The sequence below is a fragment of the Bufo bufo genome, chromosome 4 (assembly GCF_905171765.1).
Source record: "Bufo bufo chromosome 4, aBufBuf1.1, whole genome shotgun sequence".
Classification (NCBI taxonomy): domain Eukaryota; kingdom Metazoa; phylum Chordata; class Amphibia; order Anura; family Bufonidae; genus Bufo; species Bufo bufo.
Genome location: NC_053392.1, coordinates 287,629,240 through 287,643,842, shown reverse-complemented (window position 1 = coordinate 287,643,842; position 14,603 = coordinate 287,629,240). Strand labels below are relative to the sequence as shown.

The window sequence follows — 14,603 nt, the reverse complement described above, 5'->3', positions numbered from 1 at the left end:
TAAATCACGTCAAAAGTTAACAGGGGGAAAAACATGAATCTTTCTAAACTAGATTCCACTTAAATGAATCCCTTTGGTGCACGGAAGCTTACATATACCTTCTGTGCTTTCATCAAGACTAGCAGGGGGTTAAGGAGTGCAGAGATTAAATCATCTTTGCTTTGTACTGGGAGATCTAGAGTAGATGATGCTATAAGGTTAATATATTCACCAAAAACTGGCTCCAGGCTCTGTATAATGGAAATGAAATGATTTCAAACAGAACTGCTGGAACTTTCAGTGATTGTTAAAGTCACTTTCAAAAGTAAAGAGGCAGACTCCAATTTGTAGGACAATTAGGGATATCATAAAGATGTGGCATGCGTTACTGATATCTACATACCCATCAAAAATATGATGACTGGTGACAGCCTCCCGCTGAACATTAGGGGTGGGATCCTGAAAGATCTACAGCTAGCAACTATACATTTTCCTTGTGTAGAATGCTGGAGGGGAGTAAAGGGGACCATACACAATACGTAAATGTCAGCCAAATCCACTGATTTAGCAGGACTAGCCAACTACCTAATGGCAGATGTCGAGGGAAAGAAGGACTGGGTGTGTTCAATGTGGGGTCTGGAAGCTACATATTCCTCTTTGAAAAAAATCATGCATGACTGATGCCTACATGTTTATGGTGGAGTGAGGAGGGAGAGCTGGTCAATGAAGTGGATATCCACCCTTAGGGTTTACAACACAAGAGATGTGAAATGATATAGGGAAAAGGAAAATATGAGCAAAAACATTGGAGAGTCGGATATTTGAGCAACAAGTGGGTAAGAAAGCTTAGTCAATGGAGTGTTAGGAGTGGGGAAAGTGGAAATATACAAAGACTACTGCAAAGAGGACCTGGAGCAGATGTCCATCATGACCAGTCAATTCTTAAAAAAAAAAAAATAATTACAGCTAGCTTTTCCATTGTTCTGGTTCCAAATGGACACTACTGTCAACATTTTTTTGTTTCACATATTAACAGCCTAAATGTGAATTTGCTATGTGATTTTTATTTTTTTTTACAAAATAAACAACAAATGGTTTTCTGGATCTATTGTGAAGTCACTCCATGTATTTTACTTCCTGCCCTGACTCTTAACTTCCTCCTTTGTTTAGGCTTTCAGCACGGCAAAGGGCCTTGCTTGATTTTTTCACTCAGACCATTCATTAAGACTAGTGAGGAAAGGGGGATTATTGATTCAATTAGATCACCACTCAGAGGCAACAAAGCTGTCATACTATTATCCAAATTATACAATCTATTATTAAGCTAGCAGATTACATTTCCCTCACAGGAGCAGTAAAGCGACAATGGGTTATCTGTATGAGTTTTAACTCTCTGTGCTGACTGCTGTAGAGGGACAATATTGTATATTTCATTTTCAATGGCATTGTACTCCTTAAATGAAAAAGAAAAACTGTAAAAAAAAAAATAATTTCTATGAATACGGAGTTAAAAAAGTACCCAATTTTTATGGAAGTGTCCCTTTAAGAACTTTTTGTGAAGATTCTAAAAAGGACAAAAAGGTGTACAACTTTACACTGCTCGCATGGACAAATAATTAGAAACTTTTTGTTTAACAGAAAGTAGATTTTAGTATAAAACAGCACAAACTGCAGGGTTAAAAAAAAAAAAAAAAAAAAAAAAAAACAACAACATGTCAACATAAAACAGAAGAGAGGCTGTGACAGTTCGAAACGAGTACCTGCGCAGTGCAGAGTCTGGACCAAAATCTTCATTGATGAGCTCAGACTCACTCTGAGCTATCCTCATGGCAAGCTCGCGATCTCTACGCTCTTGTTCAAGAATAGCTTGCTGCTGGGATTCCTCCTCACGTTCTCTGGCTAGCTGCACCTCCACCTCTGCCTGTATGTAAGTTAATGAGACAATTGTAAGGCAACTTTCACTGTAGTGCCAGCCCAAAAAATCATGAAGGGAAAATGACATCACTAATGGAGCACCACAATCCCTGGGAAAACTGGTAATCGGTGCACTCACAGCATGAGAAACGCTGAACAATATGAACACAATCCATATTGCTTATGCCCTTGCAAAGACAAGAACACCACTGCTGTTTTAATCAAGACATACTCTGCAGTAAGGAATGGCTTCTGTCCCATACATGAACAGAAGAGACTTTTTAACTTATGATGGTCCTGATGGACAGAAATGTATAGTGCTCAAACTACTGTGCTCTGATTCTTACCACCATCATTATCAATTTAAATACTTCACCTAGTATAAAATGTTCTAAAATGAATGTTTTATGCTGATGTGTTATCTTTTCAAACAGGTTAAAGGTATTGTTCAGGATTTTTATATTAATGGCCTTTCCTCAGATACGCCATCAATATTGAAGTGGCGGAGGTCAAACACCCCAAAGCCATCAACTCTTCCCGAGTAGCTCAGGTGCCGCAACTACTCCGCTCCATCCACTGGGTAGTAGACGGAGATAGTTACTGCAGTGCTGCTTTCACTTAAGAGAATGGGGGCAGTGCTGCAGAAACCAGCTCCATTGATTACACAGTGAATGGAGCAGAGTAGTTACAGCACCATAGCTACTCAGGAACAGCTGATTGGTGGGTGTACAGGTGTCACGGACGTTCCCGTGGCAGGTACCAGGAGATTGGAGAGACTGGCAATTCGTGGGTTAAATTGACAAGTTCACTGTGGATCATATTGTGGCTGTGTTTTGGTGAATGCCACACCCCTTGCTTTAGGTGTTGCTTGTTGGTAATTTACTTTTCTATCAGGAATATGATTGCCCTGTCAATCTTATTCCCGGGGCTAAATTGCCTAAATCTAGGTTGTATAATCTTTCTGAACCTGAAAGGCAGGCCATGAGAGAATATATTGCCGAGAGTTTGAAGAAAGGGAACATAAAACATTCCAAGTCTCCAGTGGCTGCAGTGTTCTTTTTTGTAAAAAAGAAAAAAGAAAAAGAAAAAAAAGATGGAGGTCTTCGACCATGTCTGGATTTTCGTGAACTCAATCAGATTACTACTCCTTACCCTCTTCCTTTGATTCCCGATTTTTTTTAACCAGATTATTGGTGCCAAGGTGTTCTCCAAGTTAGAATTAAGCTGGGCATATAATCTGGTTAGGATCAAGATAGGGGATGAATGGAAGACTGCTTTTAATACTCCTGAGGGGCACTTTGAGAACCTGGTCATGCCTTTCGGGTTGACCAATGCCCCGGCGGTCTTCCAACAGTTTGTGAATGACATCTTTCATCACCTGGTGGGGAGGTTTGTGATCGTGTATTTGGATGACATTCTTATTTATTCTCCTGACATGGAAACACGTCAGAATCATGTGAGACAGGTGTTACAGATTCTAAGGGATAATAAATTGTTTGCAAAATTAGAGAAATGTGTTTTTGCAGTACACTAGGTGCAGTTCTTAGGCTACCTGCTGTCATCTTCGGGTTTTCATCCACAGTCGAACGGACAGACGGAGCGCACTAATCAGAGTCTGGAGACTTAGGCTCAGTTCACACCTGAGCGTTTTACAGCGCGTTCCTACGCGCTGTAAAACGCTCAACAAGGAGAAACCAATGCTTCCCTATGGGAATGGTTCTCACCTGGGCGTTTTACAGCGCGTACGATCGCGCTGTAAAACGCCCGACGCTCACACAAGTACAGGAGCGTTTTTTTGGGCTTGTCGCGCGTTCCCGTACATAGACTTTCGGGAACGCGCGACACTGTGTGCACACTTGTCTCTGTATGCGCGCTTGTAAACGTCCGTACAATCGCGCATACAATCGCGCATACAGAGCGCTCCTTTCAGAATGCTCAGGTGTGAACTGAGCCTTAGGCCGAATGCACACGGCCGAGAGCGGTCCGTGGTATGCCGGGCTGCATTCCTGTTCCGAGCAGGAGCGCACGGCGTCATTGGTTGCTATGACGCTGTGCGCTTCATGCCGCCGCTGCTGTACAGTAATACACTCGTATAGTGTATTACTGTACAGCAGCGACGGCATGAAGCGCACGGCGTCATAGCAACCAATGACGCCGTACGCTCCTGCTCTGAACAGGAATCCTGCCCGGCATACCACGGACCGCTCTTGGCCGCGGAACACGGCCGTGTGCATTCGGCCTTACTTGAGATGTTTTGTATCTGAGAATCAGGAGGAGTGGTCTTCCTTTTTGTCTTTGGCAGAGTTTTCCATAAACAATCGTAGTCAGGAGTCCACTGGTGAGTCGCAGTTTTTTGGGGCCTATGGATTTCACCCGCAGTTTGGCACATTTTCTGGTTCTAATACTTCTGGTATCCCTGAGGAACGTTTTTCGTCATCATTGTCATCAATATGGCGAAAAATTCAAAATAACTTGAAAAATATAGGCAACAAATATAAGGGATGTGGTTGACAGGAAACGTATGGATGGTCCGGACCTAAGAGTGGGTGATTCTGTGTGGCTGTCCACAAGAAACATTAAGTTGAAGGTACCGTCCTGGAAGTTGGGCCCAAGGTTTATCGGCCCATATAAGATCACGGCCATTATTAATCCTGTAGCTTTTCGTCTTTAACTTCCTCAGGCCCTGAAAATTCATAATGTGTTCGATAGGTCTTTGTTGAAAAAATATGTGGAACCTTTACAGCCATCTTCCTTGCCACCCGCACCGGTCATGGTGGACGGTAATTTTGAATTAGAGATTGCGAAAATAGTTGACTTTCGAGTTCTCTGTGGATCCCTTCAATATCTTGTCCACTGGAAAGGTTATGGACAGGAGTGGAGGATGTGGGTGCCGGCATTTGATGTTAATGCCAATCTTTTAGTGAAAGCCTTTCATAGATCTCACCCGGATAAGGTCGGTCCTGGGTGCCTGGAGGTCACCCGTAGAAAGGGGGGTACTGTCACGGACGTTCCCGTGGCAGGTACCAGGAGATCAGAGAGACTGGCAACTCGTGAGTTAAATTGACAAGTTCACTGTGGACCTTATTGTGTCTGTGTTTTGGTGAATGCCACACCCCTTGCTTCAGGTGTTGCTTGTTGGTAATTTACTATTCCCATAAGTAGCTTCTTCTTACTCTTGGATGTGCGGTTTATAGATTTTCTTCCTGCCTTCTAACTAGCTGGTCGGTCGGTTGTACTCTGTGGTGCTTCTGGAGTTGCCAATATTCTACTTTCAGATAAGCCTGGTCTTTTCTTATTGTTTTGTGTTTGTTATATTCACTTTTGTTTGTATCTGGGCCTGAGACCGAGACTTCCATTCGTCCATCTGGGGAGGAATGGGTTGTCTATGGTCCTAACCTCATTCCAGGGCCTTTTAGGGATATAAGGGCCTAGGTATTCAGCATATGAATATTCCTACCTTCAAAGTCTATTCATACTGAAAGGTAGTTAGGGCCCGTATTAGGGTCGTTTAGGAGGTGACCTGTTCCTTCCCTAGTTTCCAGGCCCAGTTACTATTCCCCTTCCCTCCTGAGTTTAGTGTGGAGTTTTTTCCCCACACTGATCGTGACAACAGGTTGTCAGATCCCTGCTGATCAGATTGAGATGGTCTCTCCCAAGGACAGGTCATCAATATAAAAATCCTTTAATCTGACCATGGGAAAGAAAAGCAGGTAGTGTTATATATAAAAAAAAAAAAAAAAAAAGCTGTAGTGGTGCCCCAGTCTTATGCCAAACACATCAATAAACTCTTATTTACCCAATGGAAGCCAAAAGAGTGTCCTTTGTGCCTCCATCAGGCTGGTCTATATCAGTATAGCCTTCTTTCTGCTGTACAATGGGATATGCTGGAGGAATATGTAGAAAAATCCTTTGTGAACTGACTCTAAGGCAGGGGTGCACAACCTTTTCTGGTTGGGGGCTACATTGTCAGCCTGAACCAATTCCAAGGGCCGAAAATAAAACATAAAGGGGTATTACCAACTGAAATACTATATTTTTGGCATATTGAACATACAGTATATATTATAAATGTCTAGTTACACTTCTAGTACGCCCAATACATGAAAGATACATGTGAGCAGCCACAAGACATAGACATACATGTCTGGTTGGGGGCCGTACAGAATAGTATCGAGGGCCGCATGTGGCCCCCAGGCTGCAGGATATGCACCCCTACTCTAAGGCAACTGCCTGAGCACCAGATGACAGAGGAGGTGTTTTCCAGGCTACCAGAGATAGCCTAAGACTACAATGCAGCTTAGTTGGGGTACCTAATGTTAGCTAAGCCCTAAATGAGCAATACTGAAAATTAACCAAGCAGCTACTATGGAGGAAAATAAGAATCAGCCACAGGAAAGTGGTTTAAATAGCTTTCTGTAGACCTCAACTGGATTTTGGCCTGAAAGTTACTAAGTGATTTCAGGCTTACATTATCGGCTTCTAAACCATATTATGATAGCTGCCGTAAACGTAAATAAAATAAAATAAAAAAACGAGGTTTGCAATTTAGCTTTCAATATCTGTAATAGAATTCTTAAGATAATATCAGATATATTTACTTGGCTTGGTAACGGAATACAAACTCAAAATGTGAAGAATACTGCTCCATTGCTGCAGTTTATAGGAACATTAACCACTGAATCCAACTAAAGTAATTGTGTATCATTCTGCTTAATACAGTAAGACACAGACAGCAAATTGGCCGTTTTACGTACACCATTATCCTTATCAAATGCCTTAAATCTCACATTTCACAAATATTTATTCTACCAAGATTACACTTGAAGAAAAATTATTGTGTCAATTCTAAGCTATATCATTAATGACAAAATTTTATACCCAATGAATCTTTGTCACTGACTGGTGTAAGTAAAGCACCATAGTAAGGCAACTATCAAAGCAAGACGAATGAATTCCTGCATGTTATGAAACACACAGCATTAAATGTGAGTGCCGCTGCTGACTGACAATGCTTGAATTTAGATCACAGTCCTAGCACATTATACGCAGAAAGCGCATGGCAGAGATTATGTGCCTTAATATACAGGATATCTATATATAGCAGTGTCTTATCATGTCTGCCAGTCTATATACAGCAGCGTCTCATCATCATGTCTGTGAGTCTATATACAGCAGCGTCTCATCATCATGTCTGTCAGTCTATAGACAGCAGCATCTCATCATCAGGTCTGTCTATAGAAAGCACCATCTCATCTGTCTGCCAGTCTATATACAGCAGCGTCTCATATGTCTGCCAGTCTATATACAGCAGCGTCTCATCATCATGTCTGTCAATCTATATACAGTCGTGGCCAAAAGTTTTGAGAATTACATAAATATTGGAAATTGGAAAAGTTGCTGCTTAAGTTTTTATAACAGCAATTTGCATATACTCCAGAATGTTATGAAGAGTGATCAGATGAATTGCATAGTCCTTCTTTGCCATGAAAATTAACTTAATCCCCAAAAAAACTTTCCACTGCATTTCATTGCTGTCATTAAAGGACCTGCTGTGATCATTTCAGTAATCGTCTTGCTAACTCAGGTGAGAATGTTGACAAGCACAAGGCTGGAGATCATTATGTCAGGCTGATTTGGTTAAAATGGCAGACTTGACATGTTAAAAGGAGGGTGATGCTTGAAATCATTGTTCTTCCATTGTTAACCATGGTGACCTGCAAAGTTGCATAAAAATGACTTTGTCCAGTTATCGCCCCATATCACTGCTTCCGTATGCCTCAAAGCTACTTGAACAACATGTCCATTCTGAACTGTCCTCTCACCTTTCCTCCTGCTCCCTCTTTGACCGCCTACAATCTGGCTTCCGACCCCACCATTCGACTGAGACTGCCCTCACCAAAGTCATCAATGACCTACTGACAGCCAAAACCAAGAAACAATACTCTGTCCTCCTTCTCCTTGACCTGTCCTCTGCCTTCGACACTGTTGACCACTCCCTTCTGTTGCAAACTCTCTTAACTCTTGGCATCACGGACCTGGCCCTCTCCTGGATCACATCATACCTCACAGACCGGACGTTTAGCGTCTCCAACTCCCGCACCACCTCCTCGTCTCATTCCCTCTCTGTTAGTGTCCCGCAAGGCTCTGTCCTAGGACCCCTGCTCTTCTCCATCTACAGTCGTGGCCAAAAGTTTTGAGAATTACATAAATATTGGAAAAGTTGCTGCTTAAAGTTTTTATAATAGCAATTTGCATATACTCCAGAATGTTATGAAGAGTGATCAGATGAATTGCATAGTCCTTCTTTGCCATGAAAATTAACTTAATCTCAAAAAAAAACTTTCCACTGTATTTCATTGCTGTCATTAAAGGACCTGCTGAGATCATTTCAGTAATCGTCTTGTTAACTTAGGTGAGAATGTTGACTAGCACAAGGCTGGAGATCATTATGTCAGGCTGATTGGGTTAAAATGGCAGACTTGACATGTTAAAAGGAGGGTGATGCTTGAAATCATTGTTCTTCCATTGTTAACCATGGTGACATGCAAAGAAACGCGTGCAGCCATCATTGCGTTGCATAAAAATGGCTTCACAGGCAAGGATATTGTGGCTACTAAGATTGCACCTCAATCAACAATTTATAGGATCATCAAGAACTTCAAGGAAAGAGGTTCAATTCTTGTTAAGAAGGCTTCAGGGCGTACAAGAAAGTCCAGCAAGCGCCAGGATCGTCTCCTAAAGAGGATTCAGCTGCGGGATCGGAGTGCCACCATTGCAGAGCTTGCTCAGGAATGGCAGCAGGCAGGTGTGAGCGCATCTGCACGCACAGTGAGGCGAAGACTTTTGGAAGATGGCCTAGTGTCAAGAAGGCCAGCAAAGAAGCCACTTCTCTCCAAAAAAAACATCAGAGACAGATTGATCTTCTGCAGAAAGTATGGTGAATGGACTGCTGAGGACTGGGGCAAAGTCATATTCTCTGATGAAGCCTTTTTCCGATTGTTTGGGGCATCTGGAAAAAGGCTTGTCCGGAGAAGAAAAGGTGAGCGCTACCATCAGTCCTGTGTCATGCCAACAGTAAAGCATCCTGAGACCATTCATGTGTGGGGTTGCTTCTCATCCAAGGGAGTGGGCTCACTCACAATTTTGCCCAAAAACACAGCCATGAATAAAGAATGGTACCAAAACACCCTCCAACAGCAACTTCTTCCAACAATCCAACAGTAGTTTGGTGAAGAACAATGCATTTTCCAGCACGATGGAGCACCGTGCCATAAGGCAAAAGTGATAACTAAGTGGCTCGGGGACCAAAACATTGACATTTTGGGTCTATGGCCTGGAAACTCCCCAGATCTTAATCCCATTGAGAACTTGTGGTCAATCCTCAAGAGGCGGGTGGACAAACAAAAACACACTAATTCTGACAAACTGACAAAGTGATTATGAAAGAATGGGTTGCTATCATTCAGGAATTGGCCCAGAAGTTGATTGAGAGCATGCCCAATCGAATTGCAGAGGTCCTGAAAAAGAAGACTGCAAATACTGACTCTTGGCATAAATGTCATTTAATTGTCGATAAAAGCCTTTGAAACGTATGAAGTGCGTGTAATTATATTTCACTACATCACAGAAACAACTGAAACAAAAATCTAAAAGCAGTTTAGCAGCAAACTTTGTGAAAACTAATATTTTTGTCATTCTCAAAACTTTTGGCCACGACTGTACAGCAGCGTCTCATCATCATGTCTGTCAATCTATATACAGCAGCGTCTCATCATCATGTCGATCGTACATGATTACATTATACATACATTATAGCTATGGTCACGCTGAGAAAGGACATGTCCCGTCTAAACGTGGCCGCGGCATTAAGCCACCGCTCCGCAATCGCCAGCGCTGCCTCCCATTGATAAAAATGGGAGGCAGAAAGGATGCGGCTGCTCCTTTAATAATCTTTCAATTGGAGGAGAGACTTGATTCAACTACAGAAGGCTTGGCCTCTATAGTCAGGAAATTATTAACACCTATGAATTAGTTTTGGTTAGGAGTAAGTGCAATACATAACTATCTTAGGATGCAACTATGATGAAATAGCATGAAAGGCAGAAAATATAGGCACACAAACATGATAAAAGTATGGCAAACCAATCAACAATTAACCAACAATCTCATCTAGGAGGAGAGTCTGATCCAAGCGAGCAGTTCATGTCAATGTTGGGGGAGGTAGCTGTCGACCAAACAGGTGTTTAAACCAAAAGCTATAGTATGGTCTGTTAAAAGCTAAAAAATGTCATTAGAAAATACTGATTTACACAGGATAAGGTGACAAGTAGTGGTCACTAACACAGTACATGATGAAGGTCAAAACTTTAGTGGGTAAGTGTGATGAGTCTGAAATACAGTAGCAGACATTTTGTCATGAACTTTGGTTAATGTGGCTCTCTTATGACAATGTATTTTACTCTGCCCAGGGTACCCAAACACTGCACATATTTGGTCCACATGCCCGTTATGCATGTCAACACTTCCCTTTCCCTTTCCACTGCATCCTGGCAGGATGTTTACATGCAGAACTTCCTGTTTCCATCAGCCTCCAGCTGGGTTTGCTAACCAAGCCCAGCATACTTTGCTCTTTATTGTTTCTCAGGGCTTCCATTTTCTGCCACACTTTTGCCCCTACAGTAATCATGCCCCCTAAACCTCTCCTCTTCATGTTAGTCAGGCAGAGCAAGCCCTGTGAAAGATTACAGAGAAAAAGCATGCTAGGTTTGGTTAACAAACCCAGCAGGAAGCCGATGGAAACAAGAAGTAAGCCAAGTAAACATTCTGCCAGGATGTATTGATGCTGACATGAAAAAAGGTATATGGCACAAAAATATGGAGCATTTTGGGTACTCTGTTATGGTACCAGAGAACCTCTTTAAACCATCAGGGAAAGTGGCAATTTGCTCCTTCCAGAACAGGATCCATGTCCTATGCTGGAACTTGACAGTAATGACTAAAGACTGAATCATGATGACTGAAAGAGTAAAGAACTCAGTCAGCAAGAGGGCTTGAGATGTCTGGAATGCAGTTAGAGTAGATGATGAAATAATGTATGAGAGAACACAAGGTGAAGGAGATGAATGCGCTTAGAATTTTTTTTTCTGATTTTGCTTTCGGGAAGAAACATGACTGTTTTAACAGTTGTAATGTTGACCTTCTCCAAGTAATTGCAGCATCCGCTATACAGCAAACAGTGGGAGATAAAGTCAGAATTTTTTTGGAGAAAGGATTTCAGAAGATCCAACCAGTTCTCTTGATAAATTGCTAGAAATAAATAATTAAAGCACAGAGTATACCAAACAAGAGGGGGGTTGGTATGGACCACAAAGATCCAATTTGGCTGGTTGATTTAGAAGAGTAAAGGATTGCTTTATACCTGAGGCAATCTACAGAAGACATTGAGGAACACATCATGACAAAGGCTTGGACTGAGGAAAACTACTGAATGACTATAGGCACACTGGAAGTAGGAGGAAGTACAGTCTTCTCTAAAATAAGCTACTGACCAAAAATCTCTCAATAATGTGACCCAAGTTGGATAAAGGAGAGCAGTATGTGGGTTGCAGTGGGGATCTCGGATATATCTAATTACTCAATAACATTACATTACTTGACATACAACATGACAGGGCATGGAACTGGGCATGATACCACACAGTGCACTACTTGACATAACTTGGAAAGAAGAGAACGTGTTACACAACTCAAAATCCATAAATCACATCATGGCGTGATCAAATGAGGCATGACACAATGGGTAAAAGACTAATGCACAAGTTATGTATTTTGGCTAAAGTAATTATGGAGAAGCTTCATAACCCATATGTATATACATCTGACCTGGTCAAACCATGTCAAATCAGATATTTTATCAGACGTATAAGAAGTGTCTGAATACCTACCCAATTTAATCAGTTTCTATCCATTTTTAGACACACGTACTGCTACACAGATATGATCGAGCCTTTGCCCACACTCTTTCAATGCAGGTAAAACAGCAAGAAGCGCCGTCAGTAAGGTTAATGGAGGGGGGCGTTAAAGAAGCAGAGGGAGAGAACAATTGACTTGTGCAAAGCAAAAGAAGAAGGAAAAGGAGAGGAGAATGAATAAAGAACAGACACCTGAATTTGACATAATGATGGGGAATATTTGAAAATCAGAGCTGAATTCAGGCTGTATCTGACAGCTAAAACACCGGTTCTGACTAAGTCTCTCTTCAGCAAGTTGAAACTAGAGATGGGAAAGGGAAGCAATGACTACATAAACAATGTGTTTAAAAGAAAAAGGAAAAAATGTACGTTATAGAACACAAATTGCTGACTCAGGCGTCTCCCTCCATTACAGGACTAATGACCCCTTATAAAAGAAAAATCACAGCAAATAAAGCACTAACACATTAGATGCAAACATTATATACGGACTAAGCCCTCATTCCGATATGATAAAATCTGAGACTCTCAGCCAATATATTTTGACCTAAACACATCGGTGATTATTATTTTATAACTGTAGCCATGCACATCCGCATATTCATTTATCACATTGTGCAGGATGTTTTGTATCTTTTTCTGTGATTTTTGACTAATGACCCCTTCAATTACGATGACTGGTTTTCTACTAACCTGGATTCTCCTTTCTTCCTCTTCCCTCTTTTTCCGGTTTTCTTCATCTTGTTTCCTTTTTGCTTCAATCTCAGATTTTCTACAGACATTTTGACAAATCAACATGAGATGGAGCAATATCAGGACTATATTTAGAGTATACTGTAGAAGTGCAACTTTAAAGGGGTTGTCTCACTTTAGTAAGTTGCATTTATCATGTAGAGAAAGTTAATACAAGGCACTTACTAATGTATTGTTATTATCCATATTGCTTCCTTTACTGTCTGGATTCATTTTTCTATCACATTATACACTGCTCGTTTCCATGGTTACAGACCACCCTGCAATCCATCAGTGGTGACCTTACTTGCACACTATAGGAAAAAGCGCCAGCCTCTCTGGTGGCCAGGACCATGCAAGCACGACCACCACTGATAGATTGCAGGGTGGTCTGTAACCATGGAAACGAGCAGTATATAATGTGATGGAAAAATGAATCCAGCCAGCAAAGGAAGCAATATGGATAATAACAATACATTAGTAAGTGTCTTGTATTAACTTTCTCTACATGATAAATGCCACTTACTGAAGTGAGACAACCCCTTTAACAAGCCAATAATCCATTCCGTCTAATGTATAACTCACTGTCTCCTCTCATTTTCCTCTTTTCTCCGCAGCTCCTCTTCAGCCTCACGCCTTTTCCTCTCCCGTTCCATCTCCTCCTGAATACGACGCAAGCGTTCAGCTTCTTCCTCTTCTTTCTTCCTCTTCTGTAAGGCATCGAGGAGTTGGCCTGAGCTCTTCACAAGAGAGTCATATTCTCTTTCAATCTGGTCACGGGTCATTATGGTGTTCTAAGAAGAAATAAAAAGAAAAAACATTTAGACTGTCAGGATCTGCACTCAGGGAGGGATCGGCAATGACAGACTTAAGCAGAGACAGCAGATTAAAAAGTCCAAACTGTTTATTTTCGGGTATGCAGCATAAGAAAAACAGCTTCCAAGTTATCACTTCACTTGGTGGGGGTGAAGCTGTGGCACCAACATCACATAAACAATAAAATAAACTCCTGCCCATCTGGGAACTACCTAGACAGTTTGTTTCGATCTCCAGGGCCATCTTTAATGTGGGGCAAAAGGGGCAGCTGCCCCGCACCCAGTTGCTCCTGGGGGGCCCAAGGCAGCTCCCTCTTGAGCCCCGCTGGCCACTGCCCACAAATTTAATTACATCGTCCGGAGGACCAGGAAACGGTGCAGGCTTTGTACACACTGCTTCCTGGTCCTCGGCTGTCGGCTGTGCAGGGCTGCGCACAGCGTGAGGCGCTCTGTGAAGTCACGCTGTGCGCAGCCTTCACAGCACAGCCGACAGCAGGAGGATGCACGTCTCGCTGGAGGAGAGGATCGGCGGCGTCCAGGAGCATGAGAGTTAAGTGTTTTATTTTTATTTTATGAGGCTGATGGACACTTCTGGGGGCTGGTGAGAGGCTACTGGGGGCTGATGAGAGGCTTCTGGGGGCTGCTATGAGGCTTCTAGGGGCTGCTATGAGGCTTCTGGGGGCTGCTATGAGGCTTCTGGGGGCTGCTATGAGGCTTCTGGGGGCTGCTATGAGGCTTCTGGGGGCTGCTATGAGGCTTCTGGGGGCTGCTATGAGGCTTCTGGGGGCTGCTATGAGGCTTCTGGAGGCTGCTATGAGGCTTCTGGGGGCTGCTATGAGGCTTCTGGGGGCTGCTATGAGGCTACTGGGGGCTGCTATGAGGCTACTGGGGGCGGATATGAGGCTACTGGGGGCGGATATGAGGCATTGGGCTCCTATTTGAGGTCTGATTGGGGGTCATTCATATTGGGGTCTGAGCTGAGGTCTGATTGGGGGTCTGATCTGAGGTCTTAGTGGGGTCTTATTAACATTGGGGATCTTATTGGGGCTGTTAGCTGAGGTTTGATTAACATTAGGGGTCTGATTGGTGGTCTGACCTGAGGTATAATGAAAAATATTTTTTTTCTTATTGTCCCCCTCTAAAACCTAGCTGCATCTTATTGGCGAAAAATACTGTACTTGCTTGCTCCTCA

General features: G+C 42.5%; 1 protein-coding gene across 5 annotated transcripts in view; it reads right to left on the bottom strand.

The window, feature by feature from the left end:
• MYO6 (myosin VI) overlaps nucleotides 1–14,603 on the bottom strand; it is a 262,279-nt gene that overhangs the window by 31,938 nt on the left and 215,738 nt on the right. For all 5 annotated transcript variants that reach the window (XM_040428669.1, XM_040428670.1, XM_040428671.1 and 2 more), the window contains exons 26-28: nucleotides 13,182–13,390; nucleotides 12,558–12,636; nucleotides 1,740–1,900 (exon numbers count right to left, since the gene is read on the bottom strand). In XM_040428669.1, the coding sequence (XP_040284603.1) occupies nucleotides 1,740–1,900; nucleotides 12,558–12,636; nucleotides 13,182–13,390 (449 nt within the window). The remainder of the gene's footprint in view (nucleotides 1–1,739; nucleotides 1,901–12,557; nucleotides 12,637–13,181; nucleotides 13,391–14,603) is intronic.